This window comes from Pseudorca crassidens, chromosome 6 (genome assembly GCF_039906515.1).
Source record: "Pseudorca crassidens isolate mPseCra1 chromosome 6, mPseCra1.hap1, whole genome shotgun sequence".
Taxonomy (NCBI): Eukaryota; Metazoa; Chordata; class Mammalia; order Artiodactyla; family Delphinidae; genus Pseudorca; species Pseudorca crassidens.
The window spans coordinates 59,760,099-59,777,824 of NC_090301.1; the positions used below are offsets into that span (position 1 = coordinate 59,760,099).

A 17,726-nucleotide genomic window follows, 5' to 3' on the forward strand; every position below is an offset into this window, starting at 1 on the left:
AAGCAATCTACAGATTCAATGCAATCCCTATCCAACTACCACTGGCATTTTTCACACAACGAGAACAAAAAATTTTGCAATTTGTATGGAAACACAAAAGACCCCGAATAGCCAAAGCAATCTTGAGAACGAAAAATGGAGCTGGAGGAATCAGGCGCCCTGACTTCAGACTATACTACAAAGCTACTGTAATCAAGACAGTATGGTACTGGCACAAAAACAGAACTATAGATCAATGGAACAGGATAGAAGGCCCAGAGATAAACCCACGCACATATGGTCACCTTATCTTTGATAAAGGAGGCAAGAATATATCAGTGGAGAAAAGACAGCCTCTTCAATAAGTGGTGCTGGGAAAACTGGACAGGTACATGTAAAAGTATGAGATTAGAACACTCCCTAACACCATACATAAAAATAAGCTCAAAATGGATTAAAGATCTAAATAAAAGGCCAGAAACTATCAAACTCTTAGAAGAAAACAGGCAGAACACTCTATGACATAAATCACAGCAAGATCCATTTTGACCCACCTCCTACAGAAATGGAAATAAAAACAAAAATAAACAAATGGGACCTAATGAAACTTAAAAGCTTTTGCACAGCAAAGGAAACCATAAACAAGACCAAAAGAGAACACTTAGAATGGGAGAAAATATTTTCAAATGAAGCAACTGACAAAGGATTAATCTCCAAAATTTACAAGCAGCTCATGCAGCTCAATAACAAAGAAACAACCCAATCCAAAAATGGGCAGATGACCTAAATAGACATTTCTCCAAAGAAGATATACAGATTTCCAACAAACACATGAAAGAATGCTCAACATCATTAATCATTAGAGAAATGCAAATCAAAACTACAATGAGATATCATCTCAGACCAGTCAGAATGGCCATCATCAAAAAATCTACAAACAATAAATGCTGGAGAGGGTGTGGAGAAAAGGGAACACTTGCACTGCTGGTGGGAATGTAAATTGATACAGCCACTGTGGAGAACAGTATGGAGGTTCCTTAAAAAACTCCAAATAGAACTACCTTACGACACAGCAATCTCACTACTGGGCATATACCCTGAGAAAACCATAATTCAAAAAGAGTCATGTACCAAAATGTTCATTGCAGCTCTATTTACAATAGCCAGGAGATGGAAGCAACCTAAATGTCCATCATCGGATGAATGGATAAAGAAGATGTGGCACATATATACAATGGAATATTAGCCACAAAAAGAAACGAAATTGAGTTATCTGTAGTGAGGTGGATGGACCTAGAGGCTGTCATACAGAGTGCAGTAAGTCAGAAAGAGAGAAACAAATACCATATGCTAACACATATATATGGAATCTAAGGGGAAAAAAAAGGTCATGAAGAACCTCGGGGTAAGATGGGAATAAAGACACAGACCTACTAGACAATGGACTTGAGGATATGGGGAGGGGGAAGGGTAAGCTGGGACGAAGTGAGAGAGTGGCATGGACATATATACACTACCAAACATAAAATAGATAGCTAGTGGGAAGCAGCCGCATAGCACAGGGAGATCAGCTCCGTGCTTTGTGACCACCTAGAGGGATGGGATAGGGAGGGTGGGAGGGAGGGAGACGCAAGAGGGAAGAGATATGGGAACATATGTATATGTATAACTGATTCACTTTGTTATAAAGCAGAAACTAACACACCATTGTAAAGCAATTATGCTCCAATAAAGATGTTAAAAAAAAGAAATACTTAAGAAAATCCCTACCATCCCAGCAGTAATCAAACAAACATGATAACAATATGATAGAAAATAAACATATAAACATATATAAGTATATATACACACACATATATATAAATGTATATAAAATGGTCATGCTAACCAAGGCTGGATGTAACAGGCATGCTCAAATACTCTGGATGGCAGGATAAAAGTCACCGAAAATAAATTTGGTCATTTATCAAGAGCCATAAAAGTTTTCATGGGAAAACTTTTTCTGGGAATTTATCTTAAAGAAGTGATTCTCAAAGTATAGTCCAGGGATGAGGTAGATCTAGACATTCTCAGCGAGTCCCTGAGTTCAAAACTCTCTTCATAATAACAGTAAGATATTACTTGCCTTTTTCACTCTTATCTCTCACAAGGGCACAGTGGAATTTTCCAGGAATTACGTGATGTATAATGACACCATTGTTCTCACAACTAAGAGAATGCGTGCTTGTAGGACTGGAATTTGGGGGTGATTTTGCACCTTATTCTCACACTTTTAATAAGCAGACCACAGAGGTCACCTCTAATCACAAAGCTTCAAATCAATGCCCCTCACTCTTGTCTCTGAAGTACTGATGGCCATTATCACTTACATCTGGCAGAAACCCCAGTTTGGAAGCAGAATGTCTGTATAAGGGAAGGAATAATTACACTCGGAAAATTTTACAAAGACTAGGAAGGAACCAACATATTATTCCATCGTAGAGCCTTAGCACTGGGCGAAGATGCCAACCAGGTACATGCAGAAGCAGCCAGTGCAGAGCGGCAGAGTGGATACCAGAGCCTGGAGCTGGAGGACAGGGGTTCTCGGCAGACTCATCTGGGGAGCTTTAAGAAGCTATGATGCCCAGGCCCCACCTTCGAGAGACTCTGGTTTCACTGGTCTGGAGAGGGCCCACGCACGGGAATTTTCTAATAACTCCCCAGGTCATTCTAACGTGGAACTAGTTTTAGGAATTACAATTATAAATGAAAGATAAAAAAACGTTTTTCTTGCCTTTCAAATAATGTATTTTGATACAATATGAACTTTTGCCTATACTTTATCCTTTTCATTCACATAATTTGTGGCTCTGGTTTCTTGAAGTTGCAAACCGAAAGGCAAGGACGAGGCACTAAAGTTTTCAGCTCATAAGGCACCTAACATTCAACATTAACTTGAACCACTGCTGTCAGCAAGGCAGGATTTCAGTAAAGGTACATTTATTTTACAGACAGGTGGCCTAGGAAGCTGGAGAGCTTTCCAAAAGGGCATTCAGCAAAGTTGGGTTAAACCAGGAATAGATCAGAATTTCAGGCCAGAACACTCGACCACATCAATAGCCTTCAGAAGGTCTGTCTTGCATTTATTGGTTTGAGTTAGACAGCTCAAAACATTGAGGTCAGTGAGATCAACCCCAGGGCAAGACTGCAGGAATTCGGAGCTGCCGACTTTGGGACAGGATTTCCTGCTGCTCCTTCCTCGGTGTCAGACACCCTGCCCCAGTGACTGTGCCCTAACCTCTCTGCAGTGGCCTGTAGACTACACAGGAGTGGAATTTGGCCTGATGAGAGGAGGAAAGTCCCATGACCAGAGGGCTCCTGACACATAAAGAGCTTAACGATATCCCCAGCGCATACCACGTGTTCCTTCTGAAAGTTTCAAATTCTTAAAAGTTTTCCCAACTAGAACTGCCTTTGCCCTGGGGACCCGTTAAACCTCAGAACAGATTTCTCCAGAGGATGACTGAACAATAAACAAAACACAAAGCGAGGCATTTGGAAATACAACACATGACACCCTCAGAGGGCAGGCAGACCCCTAACCAAGCCCGCCCGGGGTGCAGGACAGGAGGAGAAGGCAGCAGGCAGCACAGCACAAGTGAGGAAGCCCTGCCTCTTCTGTGTGGTCAGTCCCTTGCGACAAGCCTGTCTCAAACACTGTAATTTGGTTAACTGACCCCAATCCTTGTGGGAGGCTGAAAAACAGCCTTGTTAGCCACACAAGAATTCACCAGATCTCTTTGTCTTTGGATGAAATGATAGCCTGGGTGGAAATGAATCTCTCCCTGCCCTCCGCCATATGTCCTTCAGCACCCTGTGTCTTATCTTATGGGACTTTTCAGTTTGTCTGATATCAGGGTGATTTGTGTTTATGCTTGTCTGTTTTCTCCACTAGATCGTAAACCAGGAAGACAGATGCGGTGCCTTGTGCACCTCCCCGTGGTGGGAGCCAACTATGTTTGTCGAATACGACAGAAGCTTCTAGAGATGAAATTTTCAAAGTGGGATCGATTAACATTGAGTCGAACAGCGCTTTAGCAGGCATGCAGCCTAGCAGGTGAGCTGAGACAGTGAAGAGGGCCACTGCGAGATTAGAGTGCGGGGAGAGGGTCGGGGGGAGGTGTCAACAGCGTGCAGGTAAATGCACAACCAGGGGAAGGATTTCAAAACCTCCACCAACAGCGACTCCTAAAAGGTGTGAGGGACCACTGCACACTCCCGAAATGAACACCCAAAGGAATACCAGCTCAGAAGCAACAACAGCACCTTGCCAGCAAGCCCACCCGCAACATCTGGGCATTCCTGGCACCTGCCAGCCAAGCCTTGATCTGTTCAGACCCCCCCCGATCATCTTCTGAGAAAGAGTGAGATCACAGCTTTTGGAGCTGGCCGGACTTCAAGTCATCAATAATGTAACAGAATTGCCATAAACACTAAGGACTTCATAGAGTCTGAGAGCTGCAGGCAAGGTGCTTACCAGGGCATCCAGAGGGTGAAATACCATCACTCTCAATCTGTTTCCTTGCCCCAAATTCATTTTTAATAGATGCCATTCACCAGATAAATACATACATTTAATATTAATGTGATAAATGTAACTCTGCCTACTTATGAACAAATATCTTTATCTCCTAGAAACATTTAAGATCATCAGGCTAAACAAACAAATCCTTCACAATCAGAAAAAGATGAGCCACCCCTTCCCCCCCCACCCCATAAATAAAGATGAAATCAAATTATGTCAGTGCCGTGGTACATATTTAGGTCTGGTGGAACATACTTACAAAAGCCAGAGATGTTTTAGAGTATAATTCCTAGAACTAAACTGCCAACGGTGACATATAATATCTCCCCACTAAAGAATAGAAAAAGACCCATTCTGACCTGGTAGGGCATACGTCCTTCTTTTTCTTTTTCTCAGCGTTCTCAGACATCCAGTGAAGAACTGTGCTTTATTTGGACAGCAAAATGCACCTTCATCGCTGATTATTTCCTGTTAGTATCTATTACTGTTAAGAGGATCTCAGTCCAGACAGAAAACCGGGGCTGGTGGTTCTTCAGGAAAGCTCAGGCCGTCAAAGGCGATAGGAAAAGACTTCCTATATATACATATATTATTTTTAACTTTACTTATCTCCTAGTAACTTCACTCCCTTCCTTTCTGGATTTGAATCGTTTCAGCATCCCATGGAAAAGCTTGAGGACAGAGGAGTGAGACCCTGGGGCAGACGTGAGGTCCGAGTCACCGGAGCAGGCTTCCGGCTCGGTTTAAAAGAAGCAGAACAGTGAGGAGAGAGGCAAGAGAACCAGCCAACAGGATGTGTGTGGCTGGAGTTCCTGGCATGAAGTCTTGGCTTTCATGTTTATTTTTGGATGTATTTTTCTTAGCCCTTTGATGCAAATTTCTGGCCTGGGAAGTAACCCTACGGTACAAGCTCCGAAGTCGCCAAAAGTTAAGTACAGGCCTCTGACTTGGGAGAAAGCAGGTCCCTTGGCTTTTAGGTTCCAGTTAAGCCTCAGATGAGGGGGTGGGTCCCTGTAACATTAACAGGCAGGCCAGGGGCTGCCCATCTGAGGATGGGTCATGCAGTCCAACCTCAATACCCAGGGCCACTAAACATTTACTTGAAATACCGGTCTACCTTGAAAGCCTAGCATTCAGGCAAAAGTGAAACAACCTGAAACTGTTTGCATGCTAAATAAAGTATTAAAACCCACCCAAAGGGCTTCTGAGATTTTTATGTTCGAAGATACTATGTTTTAAGCACTGGGCTTTAATTTTTCTGACAGCCCAAGACAGAGAGGAACATCCAATCTATTCAAGCAGGCGCAGATGCCTCTGAGAGGTATATTACTCCAATATGGTTTTTAAAGTGCATCAGCAAAGACCAAGCTGCTGTAATTTCAATAATTCCTATTCTCGTAGTGGCTTGTAAGATTATTAATGGAAAAGGGCTTTTTCTCCCTGCATAGTCCAAAAGAGGCAGTAAACAGAAATAGCTACAAAACTTTTCAGTCCAACAACTGCCAATGTATCTGGTAGAATCGAGAAATAAAACACCGAAAATTAGGGAATAGAGATAGATATAAAACTATTTCTTTGACAATATTCACTACTCTTAGAAATATTCTTGTTTACAAATTGTATCCTTTTCCTAAGGCAGAAACATGCACATATTTCTTATTCTTACCAGTTTATATCCCAGAAAGCATAAAAAAATTTTTCGGTCAACAATATTTATTGAGGCCACAGACACATTTGGGGAATAAACTCTATGGGATCAATCATTACATCCGAGCAACGGTTCTCTGCGATATTGTATGTCCTGGTTAGAATAAAATCACAAGAGCTTCTGGGTAACTATTACAGCTAAGAAACCACTTTTATTGTGGCATGGGTCAGACTACAAATTTAAAATAATTGCTTTTATTTCTAAAGACTCTAGTTTCATTGTTGTCTTTAAATTTCAAATAATTCATTCACAAGTGTGTATTATTTTGCACATGCTCAAACATAGCCCACAGTGAAGGAAAGTTTTTGGCCAGAATGACGTTCATGCAATTGGAACACAGGTAGTAGATCACTAGTGCAAGGACCTCTCAGTGGTGTCTTTTATGAGTTTGGTGAAGAGTGACTTTCCAATCTACTTCTCTGAACACACTGGACTCATCTCCTCATACAAGTCCATGTACTTGGCATATTCCATGTAAAGATGACAAGACATGCTGCAAACCTAAAAGCATCTTCATCCACGACGTTAGACAGAAAGGGAGCCAACAAAAAACACTCCTTGTCGTTGTTCTAACCACTGGAAACATTAGACTATATTTGCTGAGAAGAAATTCATGGAATTGGACAGTAAATCAGTATTTATTTATTCCAAGAGCCACCAGCAACCATAGATACTCATTAACACTTGATCCAAGATTATCACAGCTTAAAACTCCCAAGCCCACACTTAACTACTTTGCCATTTAACTTCCTTACTGAGGGTATGCAATGCCACTAGGGTCAAAGAGTTTAAATTACAATTCTCAAGAACTAAAAATGGTACTCCAAGACTTTTAAATTAATTTTTTCTGAATGAAATTCAATAACTTTCTCCTTTCTCTCTCACTCACTCTCCCTCCTGAGATGCTACTGAAAAGTGAGACGTTTTATACCCTAGTTAATATTTTTTATTAAGTTCTAATATTAAAGAGGCATGAAAAGAGGGAAGCATTATTGACCAAATCTGAATAAATTTACTGTAATTCACTTAAGCTAAGAAAATATGACCTGACTTTGAGATGGAGATCCCAGCTCCCTCAAATATGATCATAAATTGGCAACTGAAACATGCAAAGGAAAGAAGAGAGAAAGTTTTCATTAGGAAAGATACAGGGTACAAAGAAAAGCATCAAGCTGCTTCCTCAGTTACATCTTGGGGAATATTTATTTATTTTTGATATATTTATATAGACGACTGAAATAATGCCTCTGGTCACATTTATGACAATAATTTTAAAAAATACTCTGGGTGCTACCAATTTGACTTACAACATAATAGACAACATAAAGCAAGAGGACCAGGGATGAAATTGAATAGGATTTCAAAATCTCAGGTGTAGTTCTCTGGGTGTGTATCTGCGGAGAGCTGAGGAAACTTGCCTTTGGTCAGGAAAGGAAGCAGGGTTACCTAACTCTCTGTTGCCATTAAAGTCTCAAGTGTAAGATTTAAAATAGCCTATTCGCTCAGCCTATTGAAGAGCTACTTGTAGACTGTGCTACCTGTTAGTGATTACACACCATCATTTTCCTGGTTAGAAGGAACTCAGATTCCTGGTCCTTGTCAACCACTTTAAGTGACATCAAAGGCATAGATAAGGAGGGAAACCTCAATCTGAGAGTGCTTGCCACACCATGGGCCCACCATGACATTCCTCAGAAGTAAGCAGGCAAATGAGATGAACATGCAAATTTAGACCCATGATTCAGATGATCTTATTTCTACCGTGTGGGAACTATGGCCTAACAGTGAGCTCCTTACCATGCTGATGGGAGAGGCAGGACCCAGCTTAGCTTTCTGCTGCCTCCTTCCTGCCATTTCATGGTTCAGTGAGGCTTCTCCCTGAATCCTGAAGCTATGTCATCCTTCCCTTTTGATATCTGGCTACCAGATCTAAGTTAAATTTCAGCTGACAGCATGAGCTTGGGTTTTAATGTTGCTTACAGATATTACGTACCAGTGTGATGAATGGCTGAATTATAGACTCTTATCTGACATAATCAAGAAATAGGTGTTCTGGTTATCCAATATTTTGCTAACAGATTAGTGTTACATATGCCATCAATGGATCACCTATATTCAGAGAATAGAAATAGAATTTACTTAATGATAATGATATATTATACTCTGAAATAATATTATTGACTTGCTAGTCTATTTTCTCTCTCCTCCAAGTAGAACAGAAGCCCTGGCCCAGAGAGCAGGCGCCCTGTCAATCTTCTTCACTGCTATAGCCAGACCTGACACACAGGAGATTCTCACTAAGTATTTGCTGAATAAATGAACAGTGGAATAAACATAAGTCAATTTTCTTTGCTCGAAAGGTAATTTAGAATTCCACAATTTCTTAGGATCATCATGTACTGTATATGCACAGGTGTGCTCATTAATAAAGTTCTGATTCACACAGGTTGCTAGATAATGGAGTTCCTTGCATTCTCACTTTAGCCAGTTAAAACGTTCACGGAGCGTCTTATTTGTACTCTGTGCTCGCTTGCATGAACAGGTAAATAAAAATGAAATATCTTACTAATCTCTTGCTCACTATGAGGTTCCAAACCCCAACCTGTAAAATAAGAGGTCAGTCTAAAAACTCTCTCCATCCTTTTCAGCTCACTTAAGTCACTGACAGAGAAGACCAGAATCATGCTCTGAGGTTACAGATGAGGGGTTGGACCCACGGAGCTACAAAATCATATGGCAAGGTTTGGGATGCCAAGGACCACCTTCAACATCAATAGCCCCATTTAATAATTTTCCTCTAAGGGAAACCTCTGTGAAAAATAGCCCTAAAATATAACTCAGATACAATCCAACCAAGGGATCAAACAAATCAAACCAATGCATCACTTACAGTGAGGCATCCAGACATTAAGAGCAACCTAACGTACTCAGTATCACCTTTGACTTCTTGCCAAAAGTGTTTGGCTTGACCTAATCAAACATTTAGCTCTAACTTCCGTTTACAGGAAACCCTGGGGTAGGGGTACAAAAAAAGATACCATGAGAAAATGATCAGACAAACCTTGAATTTGGGAGAAACTGACCTGGCCTTTTTAACAAGTCAGTGTCATAGAGAAAGAGAGACAGAGAGAGAGGGCGGGGGGGGGGGGGGGGGGGGGCGGGGGGGAGAGACTGACTTAGACATAACAATCAAATGTTAACACATGGTTCTTTGAGTCTGGTTTGAAATAAAACAGATATAAAAATACTTATGGAATAAATGTATGTATTTCTGGATATTTATGGGGAAATTTGAACTGTGGACTGGATATAGATGACGTTAGTATATTATCTTTAGTTTTGTAGGTGAAATAATGGTATTATGGGTATGTAGCAGGACATTCTGATTTTTTGGAGAAATATGCTAATATATAGGATGAAATGTCGTGATGCCTGTCGTTTACATTAAAGTGGTTCAGCAAAATCAGATGAAGCAAATATGGCTATATGTTAACAACTGCTGAACTAGGTGAGAGTGTATAAGTCGTTCATTGTATTATCCTTTTTGATTTTCTGAACGTCTGAAAATTTCTTAAATAAATTGTTTTTTTGGCCATGCCACACGGCATGCGGGATCTTAGTTCCCTGACCAGGGATCGAACCCATGCCCCCTGCAGTGGAAGCACAGAGTCTTAACCACTGGACAGCCAGGGAAGTCCCGAAATTTTTTAAAATAAATTTTTAAAAATGTTCACAGGTAGCAACTTCTCAGGAACTTTCTTCACAGCACTGAGGCCTCCTAATTAAAATAAATTTTTAAATATTGCCACAAACCATCCTCTGCCAGCAACTTGAATAAGTCATCACGGACAAAAGCAGTTATAATGACATACATCACAATTGGAGTCATTTTTGTTCTTAAACCAGTCTTCCGAATTTTCTTTTTGGAAAAGAGTTTTCAGCTCACCTTTTAAATGAAAGATCCAAAAAGCGGCTTATTTGCCTCAAGTTTGGTCCCTTTTAATTGACAGAAAACCTCTCCGCACACACCTCATGCAAACCTACTTTAGCTCTACCTTCCTAAAACTCGCTTTTGTCTCTGAACTTTAGAGAGCAGTTGGAGCTCTTTAATATTTTCTAAGAGGAACGTTTCCAACAAGTAACCCTGCAATTTATTCACTACTGCCAAGAATAAAAGTAACAGGTTTCACCACCAAGGCCTTCCAAGGCTTTGCAGGACTTTCAAGGCAAAGCATCACTCATTCACCTACAGGTTTGCTCCCTTAACGCATCTGTCATTTGTTTGGCTCTGGAGGAAACTATCTGATTACACAAAATTCTTTTCAGATCAGGTTTAAAATCTCAGCCACACTGGGACAAGTGGCGAAGCCTGCCAGCTCGATGGGTTAACGCTTGGACGTACTGAGCCAAGGACAAAGATAAGGAACAGCCAGAAGCTTGAAGAACTGAAAAGGAATGAGCATAAAGGACGCAAGGGCCTTTCTAAGCACTCCATTTACCGTGACTGCGTGTAAGCTGATTTCTTCCCCGTCCTTCTTGTAAATGAGCATGGTACCCTAAAGGGCGCTGGTAAGCAGCGGGAAATGCACGAGCCGCCAGGACCCGCTGCCCCCATCCACGGCTGTGCTATCCGTGCATTTTGAAGTTGGCAAGTAACCAGCCATCTTTCCGTCCCTCGTTTCCCATACCTTATTACAGGGCACATCATTCTTTAAAGCATTTAAATGAAGCAGATGTTAACCCCATCCATTCCACTTTCCCAGGGAACATGTCAATGATGATTTTGAAAATGCCAAAGAAAATGTCAAAGTATTTTGTTCCCTGGTTAAGAACACATCTGTGGAATAGGAGGGGGGAAATACATAAAAACACTCTATACGTAAAACACTCTATGGTCATTCAAGAAATAATCATAATGGATGTCAAACCACAGAAAATTGAGCAAGCACTACATTAAAAAAAAAAAAAAAAAGGAAAGACATCTTGTGTCAAAATGGCTTTTTCATTCACTCATTTCAAAAACAAGTTTTGGAAATTAAATTCCATCCACCGGCTCAGAACAGAGCACATTAAGGCTTGACTCTAATGCCATTATCCATGTGGCAGCTCTCTCTCTTTTCTGCAACCGCGTTAATTGACAAAGCAGCCTTGGGGCTCACCTCCCATAGTGCCTTGAAGTCCTTCTGCTCGATGCGGAGAAGTTCACTGCTTTCCCTCGTAACAATTGTCGCATGGCGGGGAGTGTTGTCCAGAATGGACTCTCCAAAGGCTGTCCCAATCCCCAGAGTGCAGATGGTCACTGCATCCTGAGAATCCAAAAAACTGGGCATTAGAAAAGCAAACATTTTGCCAGTGGATGAGTTGTCTTTTCTTTGAAGTATATAGTTGACCCTTGAACAGCGGGGGAGTTAGGGGTACCAACCCCAGCCCTGCACACACACAGTAGAAAAGCTGAGCATATCGTGGTTCCTACACATCAGCATATTCAACCAGCCACAGATCATGTCGTACCGTAGTATTTACTATGGAAAAAACTCCGCCATGAGTGAACCTGCACAGTCCAAACCCATCCTGTTCAAGGGTCAACTCATTTCTATACAATATAACACTCAATTCACTTGCACAGTTCAACAAGTTTTGACAAATATATACACCGTGTAATCACCACCCAAGGCAAGACAACATTTCCATCACCCCTGAAAGTTCCCTCATGCCCCTTTCCAGTCAGGACCCTCCTTTCAGAGGCAACTGATGCTCTGATTTCTATCACCGTAAAGGAATTTTTCCAGTTTTAGGACTTCATGTAAAAGGAATCAGACAATATGCCCTCTTTGGTGTCTGGCTTCTTTTGCTTAACATAACGTCTGTAAGATTCATCCATGTTGTTGCGTGGATCAGTAGTTTTTTCCTTTCGCTGACGAATAGTTTTCCATTGCAAGGGTATGCCCCAATGTGCTTATCCATTCTCCTATTCGTGGACATTTGGGTTGTTTCTGGTTTGGGGATATTATGAATAAGGCTGCTAGCAATCTTGTGCACATCTTTCTGCGGACATGGTTATCTTTTTATAAGACTACTCGCTCTAAGAAAACGGGGGAAATCGTTTGAAGATGAACTCAGCTTTTTTAGTGAGAGAGTACAGTTAACGATATTTAAATAAGAAACCGGAACGGGGATACGGTTATGTCAGTCTGACTCAAAGAGATGAGGAAACTGAGGGTCAGAACGGTGGATTCACGAGGCCCGAGTTCACACAGATAGTAAGTAACGCAGCCAGGTTCCAATTGTGACTATCTGACTACAGATTCCCAGCTTCTTGTATCACGCTGCCCCCCTCAGCCACAATAGAGTAAACGCAGCACCCAGTGAAGTGCTGTGTGGCTAGCTGATAAAATGTCCTGAACCGATGATTTCAAAGTGTAAGGTGTACTAAAAACGTAATTTCCTTTCTGCATGCAACATGGGCGACGATACTTGGATTTAATCCTAACTAGTTGCAAGTAATGCAGTCACTCAAGATCACCTGGACGTTAATTTTGCAAAAGGTACTATCAACTAAGGGAGATACACAAGGGTAATCCTGAGTTAGAAAGTACAGTTTTCCTTTCACGCACCTAATACACGATAATAGGCAAATGTTATTAAGATCACGTTAGTGACTTTGTAATCACATTACTAAGACGAATGCCCGTAAGAATCCAGTTCCCTGAACCATAGCAAGTTGCTTCTGCACAGATATTACCACTTAAAATTGTGTTCAGGAAAATAAAATCAATAATATCTCAGAAGAGAATGAAAGATCAGGGGGAAACATAAAAATGGCCTGTTAATAAATTTTCCAGAAAGGCAGCTGGTAACAAACTCAGTCAGAAAAATATCCCCAGGGCTGAAATATCAATACCCAGCATATCAGATACTTCTGAGTAATTTTCAGGTTCTAGTAAAAACACAAGATGGATTATGATAAATGACAGACTTTCACAAATTCTTTAGACTATGGGTTCGCTTAAAGATCCACTAGCCTACTTCATTTTTTTTTTTTAATCATCTGGACCCTTCAGAAAGAATCCTCTTAGCCTAATGTATACTTTCCAGTGTAAATTTCTATTTTAAAACCTGACAGGGACGAACCATATGTATTACTACTGCCACTATCCATGTAGCTCAATTATCTACGATTAGCTACAAAGTATAACGCACAAGAACTATGCAGATCTGTTTTTCGTGAGCTCGCTGTAGACTTTTACGGAATAAGTTGTCTTCTCCATCTCTCATCTCCTATCCCCGACACCTGTCACCATGTGTCACCAGAAGGTATACAAAGACACAGCCTGTGAAAGTCAGTCGCATGAGCCCATCTTCTTGCTGGTGAGCAGCTCTGGTAATGATGACAAAAGACTGAAATTATTCTTGGATTTCCCCTAGAGAGTTTAACATGACACCTGCCTGCTCACACGTAACAACATTTAGTCATGTTAGTGCTGCCAAGTGCCCTCCTCAGTGTGGCTCCGTGCGTCAGGACCTCTGTGCAGAGGGGCACCAGCCCCCGTCATTCCGTCCAGCACCTGGGCTCGCTCCCAGTATCCCGCGCTCTCCCACCAGAGCTGAGTGTGGGATCCGACCTGTCTTCTCCTCCTTCAGACCCCATCCTCTCAAATGTAAGGACAGGGAATCACAAATACAAGATATAGTTTTGAAAGTAGGACTATAAAACCTCACCTGAAAGAAGCGTTACTTGCAACTTCAAACCTGACTTTCAGCAGACTCGGTATTTTTAGGACAAATTTACTTAGAAATCTGAATGGATTTGGGAAGTGTGGATTGGGCAACTGGGATAATTGGGCACAGGGAAGAAGAAAGTCCTAAGAAGAACATCTTCACCCTAAAGATGAATCACTCCCTTTATGGTCCCTAGGGGCGAGGCCTTGTTTGCATTTTAGTTCCAGGAGGGGACTTGCAATGTGCGTAGAAAATAATTACCAAATAAAGACATTGACATTCAAATGTTCTCTCAGGTGGCAGCACCAACATGGTTGCTCAGTATGTATCAATAAGTTGAAAGGCAGGATAAACGTGAGCCCCAGGAATGTGAGTCAGAGTCGCCGACGCACTGTTATTTTAGTGCACACTCCCAGCTCGCCAGATCCCTGCAGGTCAGAGTTCCAAGCCTGCAACCCTGCGGAGATGCTTAAATGCATGCCTTTGCCTGCAGCTGCAAGTGCCCATTTCTGCAGGGAACACTACTATTCCTTTAAACTCACACATCCTCTAGAGATCTGCTCATGTCTCAATACGTACTAGACAGGGACTATTCAGACATTTATTTTCTGCTCAATTGCAGATTAATGTTCAGAAAGGTTACCTGAAAGGAAATATTTACAGTGAGGAAGACTGAAGAAATCGGCAAGGACTATGAAACATCAACAGTGAAGGAATGGCCCATTTTACATTAAGATGGTAATTTATTTGGGGGGACTTTCAAATATGAAATGACGATCTAAAAATCTGAGTGTCTTCAAGTATGAAGGTGGGTTTAGCAGATGCTGCTGGAGCCCTGCCAGATTCCCCCATCCCTTTCTCCCACCCTCGCAGGCAACTGTAGGTTTCTGGACAGTTCCCACATATACGCTCGGCTTCCCCTTTCATCTGCATTGCTCCACTTGAGGGCAGCGTGCTGGGCAATTAATGCCTGTAAGGTGTATCTTCCAAAGAGGCATGAGAGGAGCAAGATAAATAGGCCGGCTTCCTACCCTACCCAGTTTCTTAGAGGGTCCCCCAGAAGGAGTGAGCCCAGGTGCCCATAGCTGAACTCCTTACCTACACATTTTTATAGGCATTCCTCATTCCTCCTGTCAACTTCCCACTCCCTTACGACACTTCCTGGGGTTTCCTCCATAAAAAGCACTTGCAGCCAAACCCTTGTCTCCAGGTTAGCTTCTGGGCAAACAGGAGACTGGGTTAGCTAAACGTGGCCCTGAGTCCCAAGTTACACTGAGACCTCTGGGGAGGTCCTGGGCCTAACCAGTAATCCCAGAGAGATCCTACAATAGCAACAGAGACCAGCTTATCACTGACGGCTTTGCATCAGACACATCCTAAGTGCAATATCCCTTGGGTGACACCTGGGAAGACTTCATTGTATTAGTAAAGCATCCTGGGTCTCCAAGGCCAATTCTACTACATAACTAGCAGTGATGGGCTCTCAAAACAAAGAATTACCTATGACACGTTACTGATACGATACCTGGTTTCTTCCCGCAATCGGATCGAGCTCTCTCTCATCTGCGAGTCCACTTGATCACTCCTCCTACCTTCTAAAAACTTACTTACCCAGTCACCCTTAATAGTACTTATCCTCCCGTGCCTCGGTATTCACGTGGATCTCCACATGTGTGAGTGGAGTACTATAGGCCATGCCCTGGGCCAGGTGTCTTGACTGTGATGTCTCATTAATTCTTCACAACAGTTAAAGGAGATAAAGTATTTAAGTGCTTTGCACGATGCCTGACTCAAGAGAAATGCTTAATAAAGATATTCTTCCTGGTGGTAGTATTAAAGCAATCCTGCAACACTGGGATTATTGTTATGTTATAGGTTGAGGAAAATCAGGCTCAACGATATTCAGTAATTTGTGAAGTGTGGCTAACAGGTAGAAGGGTTGAGACTAGAAACTAGCCAATCTAATTACCTCCCATATACTTCCTAACTTATATGAAATTTAAGAACCTCTTTCTAAGGTTCAGTAGGAAAACTGATTAATTATTAATGTAATCCATACAGGTTCTTTTCTCAATCAGCCAATTCACAGATTGAATACCTAATGATTCCAAATCACCAGGAAAAGCCCACACATTTGGCACTGCTCCCCCTCCAACCCTCTAATCCCAACATTGGGGCCCACTTGACCCTCACCTAGAGGATCAAATCCATTCCAGGCTGGGGCTCTGACCCCCTTACTCAGGAGAAATGCAAGCGACCGAAGCCAGAAACTAAGAATCGCATCTGCATTTCTGCTTTGCCCACTCTGATCCTGTGCCCTGTTCTAATAACGGAGCTCCTGCAACAGTTGGACAAACTGGGTTTCTATCTTTCTGCGCCTCTGTCCCGATAACCTGCCGGTATCCTAATTCTTCTCAAAGTGGTAGACTGCCTCGTCGTGACAGCACTCCCCAGGCCCTGGCTCCTCTCTGGCACCCTTCTAATACCGGGCCTCGTCGTCAGCCTGGCCACCCATCTCCATCACGGAGCCTGCTTCCTGCCTCCCTGCTCATCACCAGGCCCCACCCATCAAGTTAGACCTGCCTCAGCCCTTCACCTGCTCACCTGGGGGCTGTGCTGCTCCCACCTCCTGCGTCCTCCCCCACCTCCTGCCCAGCAGCACCTGCACAGGCCCTCTAGAAGGTGCCCATCTCCACCGTGGGCAGCCCCCAGCTTACAGGTTCTCCTCCTGCCCAGGTGGGCACCAACTGAAGTCAGGAGCAATATCTTGGTATGGTATGTGTTTCAGCAGAATAGGTGGGGTCTGGTTACTTCTGCTCCTAAAAGTTGGTGTTAGGTAAGTTAACAAAGGTGTCAACAATCTGGCCCTGCTGGAAGGCAGGGAGCGTCAGGCAAAGCACACACACCTGGAGGCACCAGAGTCGGCACACTCCACACCGAGCGGGAAGTGCCCTGGAGGCAGCATAGGGAGAAGAGGACGCGCCTTGCAGACCTAGATTCAAAGCTCATTTCTGCCAATTACTAATCCTGGGCTTTGGGGAGAATGCTCCCAGGAGCCTCAGTATCCTCCCTTGCGAAATGGGCACAATCTTTCTCGTTCGATTATTAGCAGAATTCAGTATACGTGATAGATAGTCCAATACGGTTCCTGGCACACAGGTGCTCCATCAAAAATGGAAGATATTATTTCTGACTTAACCTATACATGTATATAAATCTGGTTATCTACATGTCTAAAAAGCAAAGTGTATTTTTCTACTATTTAAGTAACAGAGAATCTCTAATCATTTTGCATTCATCTCCAATTAATGATGGCTTTTTCAACACTTAAATTCCAAGTTTCTCTGTCCCCCAGTCTGGATGTCAAGTGGTTTGAATGATCTGCAAAACACTTCAGCTCTCTGGGGGAGCATGTATTCAAAGGAACCCTTCTGAAGAGTCCTGCTGTAAATCAAAGAATCCTTCTGCACTGCAACTAATCACCCCTTAATTTATCTGCTTTGAATGTCTGGATTACAGTATACTGGGTTTCCTTAAAGTAGGCATTCTCATAGGAGGCATTTTATTTGTTTGTTTCGTTATAAACATTACTACAGTATGGACATGGGAATGGTGTTAAGAAAGTCCACGGTTATGTGTCACTGATATCCAAGCTAATAAACGTGGACCTTGCACATGAGGTCTATGAGCAGCAGCTGAAATCTAATTTACACAAGTTAGACATTCTGATGAAATTTAAAACAATAAATTAGAAGA

The 17,726-nt window shown here is 42.3% G+C and overlaps 1 protein-coding gene across 5 annotated transcripts in view; it reads right to left on the minus strand.

The window, feature by feature from the left end:
* Window positions 1-17,726, minus strand: part of RAPGEF4 (Rap guanine nucleotide exchange factor 4) — a 316,664-nt gene that overhangs the window by 229,144 nt on the left and 69,794 nt on the right. For 4 of the 5 annotated variants that reach the window (XM_067741524.1, XM_067741521.1, XM_067741523.1 and 1 more), the window contains exon 4: window positions 11,411-11,557. In XM_067741524.1, coding sequence (XP_067597625.1) covers window positions 11,411-11,557 — 147 coding nt within the window. Of the gene's footprint in view, window positions 1-4,902; window positions 5,186-11,410; window positions 11,558-17,726 lie in introns of those variants that run through there. The other variant, XM_067741525.1, reaches the window with a different exon arrangement.